The sequence below is a fragment of the Pygoscelis adeliae genome, unplaced genomic scaffold, assembly GCF_000699105.1.
Source record: "Pygoscelis adeliae isolate BGI_AS28 unplaced genomic scaffold, ASM69910v1 Scaffold315, whole genome shotgun sequence".
Lineage (NCBI taxonomy): Eukaryota > Metazoa > Chordata > Aves > Sphenisciformes > Spheniscidae > Pygoscelis > Pygoscelis adeliae.
The window spans coordinates 655,239-659,070 of NW_008824865.1; the positions used below are offsets into that span (position 1 = coordinate 655,239).

Below are 3,832 nucleotides of genomic sequence, written 5' to 3' on the forward strand. Positions count from 1 at the left end.
GCTAACTTAGGTGTTAAAGCTAAATTTTGGAGGAAAAAAACCCCATAATTTGCAAAAGAAATACAGGGTGCCATGCTCTTTCTTTTGTATATAGAATTATTTTCTTCATGAATCCTTATCCACAGAAAGATACGCTTGGTTGCCTAACTGACCTCTTTGTACCCCTGAGTGCAGTAGTTGTGGACACTGGTCTGGGGACACACCAAAAGACCTTGCTTTCCTCTTTCCTTTTGAATTTGTGACCTCTATGTGCTTTAAGCAGTGTGACCGTCAGGTGCTATTACCATAAATTTTTCATAATAGTAATCTTTACTAGTCTTCAGTATTGTCAGTGCTAGTGATTTCATGTGAAACACCACCAATGAAATAAAGATGGTGTTTCATACTTCTATGCATGAGCTTATCAGTCACAAAAGCTAAAATATATTTTTCAATAGAAACCTTAAACTTACAAGAAGCAAGTGCATTCATGTGAGAGAGACAAATTTAACATGCAGTTTAAGGCAGTCTTTCTGTCCTTTATTTGGTTTTTGGATATTTGGCTTAGTACATAAATATATCCAGAGCCCAGCCATCAAATTGCAGGCTTCTAGCTGATTGAACCCTCTGGGAAACTACAGTTTTGGTGACATGGAGCCGTAATCCAAACCTAGAGCCAGAGATGGCTCAGCTTCCTTTTGGTTAATCTTTGAGTTACATATTTCCCTTGTTCCTGCATTTCCTGTGTTGGCTCTGAAGGCATTTCTTTGATTTCTGACAGGCCTTTTGGAGATGTTAGGTTTCCCAGACCACATAGGGAAGGGACCTGCCCTTCATGCCTGAACCAGGTATTTGGAATGTCTCTTCTGTTCTACTGACTGATGTCCAGAAGTGCAGTGTAAGCAGACTAGCAAGCTGAAAGTGTACATAGGGTTTTCAAAAAGACTAAAAGCTACCGCTCAAAATAAAAACTGAAATGAGCTAGCACCTTCTGGAGTTCCTTTTTGCTCCTTTTTTAAAAGGTGAAAAAGATTCCATGGGGTTATACTTTCAGGGTTAATCCTTACAGGAGGAGTAGCCTGTGAGTGACTTGAATATTTCAGGGTGTATCCACATATTTCGTACAGCATGGTGTCCAGACCTTGAGCTAATGCTGACCACGCTAGTAGTACAGCTGAGCACTGTGTTCCACTGTGCTGTAACAGCAGAGATACTTAAGCTTCTTACTCTCTAAAATTACTTGTTCATGCTCCCTGATGAGGAGAGGCAGCCTTTCCAGGCTAGTTAGCTACATGGAGATCAGGTGTCTGTAGTCCCTTTCAGCACTGGAGTATGTTTGACCCATGATTGCTGGAACCAAGGTCTCTAGTCTGTGACTTTATTGCATGATACAGATGTGCCTGCATTCCTCTGTGGTATGAAATTAATTTTGAACTTTAGTTTTAGGAAGGCCTAACTCCTTGTTTCATTTATTGGTAACAAACCATAAATACTTCAGGTCTTAACAAATTAAACTTTGCTGCATTTGCTTAGATCTCATTTTCTCTAAGATACTGTGTTGTTATTTCTTTTCTAGCTTTCTGAGAGTGGTGAGACATATAACACTAAATGTTCACAAAAAACAAGGCAAGTAGCACAGTAGAACAATTTTAAAAAAATCTGTTTGCCTTAGAAATGTGATTTCCAATATCAGTTTAGTTCTAATCAAATTGCACTTGGATTTGGAGGCGTTCCAGTTCTGTGCTTGGCAGGCACGTGGAAGCTTATGGTAGTGCTGCTTTTCCGTTGCAGCTGACCTTCTCTTGAACTAGAAATAATCAAGGCCTGTACAAATCCTGCAGCACAGTCCCCCCTTCTCTCTCTCAAAAGTCAAATTGTTCTCAAAAGCTGGATTTCTTCGCTCACTGGAGAGTAAATTAGTCTAGGAGAAGTCGCAAGGAGGCTTGGATGAATGCATTCATTCATGTTTTAAGGAAAGATGTTTGGAGGTCTACTAGATCTACTGGAGGGTCTTTTAGCCCTTCTCTGGGTGGCGGGGATGGGGAAGGGAGCATGCGGGGCAGTAGGAGGTCTGTGTGAGGGCAGGCTTGGGCCTTTCCCCTCCCCGTGTTTTCTTTTCTTGGCAAAAGCACAGGACTGTGCCTGTCAGTGTGAGGATGTCATCTGCATTGCACAGCCTGCTAGGCTGTTACAGAATTGCACAAGAATTAATCTGAAATCATACTGCTAAACTGTTTTCTGGCTAGCCGTAGCGGCTGCCTAGAGATGCAGCTATTTTACGGTGTGTCAGGAACCAAGTGAAAGCAGCAGCCTGCAAAACCGCCTCAGCCTGGCACTGTGAATGTAATCCCCAGCATGAACAGTTAAGGAGTAGATGAGCTGATCAGACGCAAGCTGCTGAAAAGGGTAATTGTTTTATGAAATTAAATTTGTGTTTAAAAATAATAATACAAAAAAACCCCTGAAGAGGTAGAGGTTGAGTGTAGAGGGGGAGAACTGGGCAAATGTAGTTACAGCAGTGGTATTTTTCCTCAACTTAATTTAATTCCAGTTTTCCATTTGCTGTCTTCTCATTATGTGCAAACTGGAAGTGACAGTCTGCAGCAGTGAAACAAAGTTCTGCATGTGTATTTTTGAATAGGGATTTTTTTTGTTTACAGTAAAATAAGTTAGCTATTGAAAATGTAATATCTCAGTCCTCATTTGGTAATTTAGTGGCTGATATTGCTGGATGTTTTAAGCTAAGGACTTAATGGTCATGTTTAATGGCTACATGGGGATCGAAGGGATGCTGATACCTTTTTATCAGTATCTTAATAGGACTTTGGAGTAAAATCTGGACCATATAGATCCCGCTTTAGTTTCTGCCACGGTCCTTAATACATTTTTATGTCCAAGCCCTATATGTGAAGTTTTAGTCTCTAGTATTGCCAAACTCGCATCAAGATACCTACTTGATGTGCCTGAAAGTTTCCTGCTGTCTAAAGGCAAGCATTGGTACACAGGCAAAAACCATCTGCCTCGCTTGTGCTTGCACAGGGAGCTGGTGTAAGTTTAGGCTGAGTAACACCTGGACTGTGCCTAGTTTCTGTGGGCTCTGGGTACACACAACACCTGCTGGCAATGCTGAGCTCAGTCTAGACCATGGCAACCATGGCAACTTTAGAGAAACATTGATGGGAGTGGTGCCCAAATCTTATGTAGGAGCGATTGAGTTACAGTCGCAGCAAGCTAGTGCTCGTTGCCCTGGCTGGGTGACTGGCATGTGCCTGCGCCTCTCATAGGCGAAGCAGGTTCACAGGATGGGAGCTGACCCATGGCGGGGGGAAAGACTTGGCAATGTGCTGAGTGGCCAATTGCCACAGCTTGGCTGCTGAGCAGTGTCTTGTGTAATCACTGTAACTTGCATATCTGTAATTGCATGTCCTTTTTAAATCTTAATACCAGTATGTATCATACCAATGACTGATATCACTAATATGAAATTGTACCATTAACTGATACCACTGAATACTAATGATAAAGGCATCCAGAAACTGAGTTAGTCTTTCTGCAGAAGTGGCACTGTTACAAAGGTACCCTGAATTTGTCTTACATGTTGTTTGCTTTTGTTTATAAAAATGGCTTTTATTCCATTATTCATTCAATCATTAAAGTACTTTTTGAAGACTTGGGTTTTTTCTGCCGTTGTAGTAGGCACCTGAAACAAATGGATTCCACCCTGAAGGCCGTCAAGGGCTACTGATAGTACAGTATGTTTATGGCTTGCTCACAGACAACTGCCTAGCTGGCACTTGAAAAGAAAAGCAGAAGACAAATGACCTGGATTTTACCTGTAGTTTACCATAACAGT

The 3,832-nt window shown here is 41.6% G+C and overlaps 1 protein-coding gene across 1 annotated transcript in view; it reads left to right on the plus strand.

The window, feature by feature from the left end:
• KIF21A (kinesin family member 21A) overlaps window positions 1–3,832 on the plus strand; it is a 77,048-nt gene that overhangs the window by 4,480 nt on the left and 68,736 nt on the right. The window contains exon 4 of the mRNA XM_009324374.1: window positions 1,556–1,605. Coding sequence (XP_009322649.1) covers window positions 1,556–1,605 — 50 coding nt within the window. The remainder of the gene's footprint in view (window positions 1–1,555; window positions 1,606–3,832) is intronic.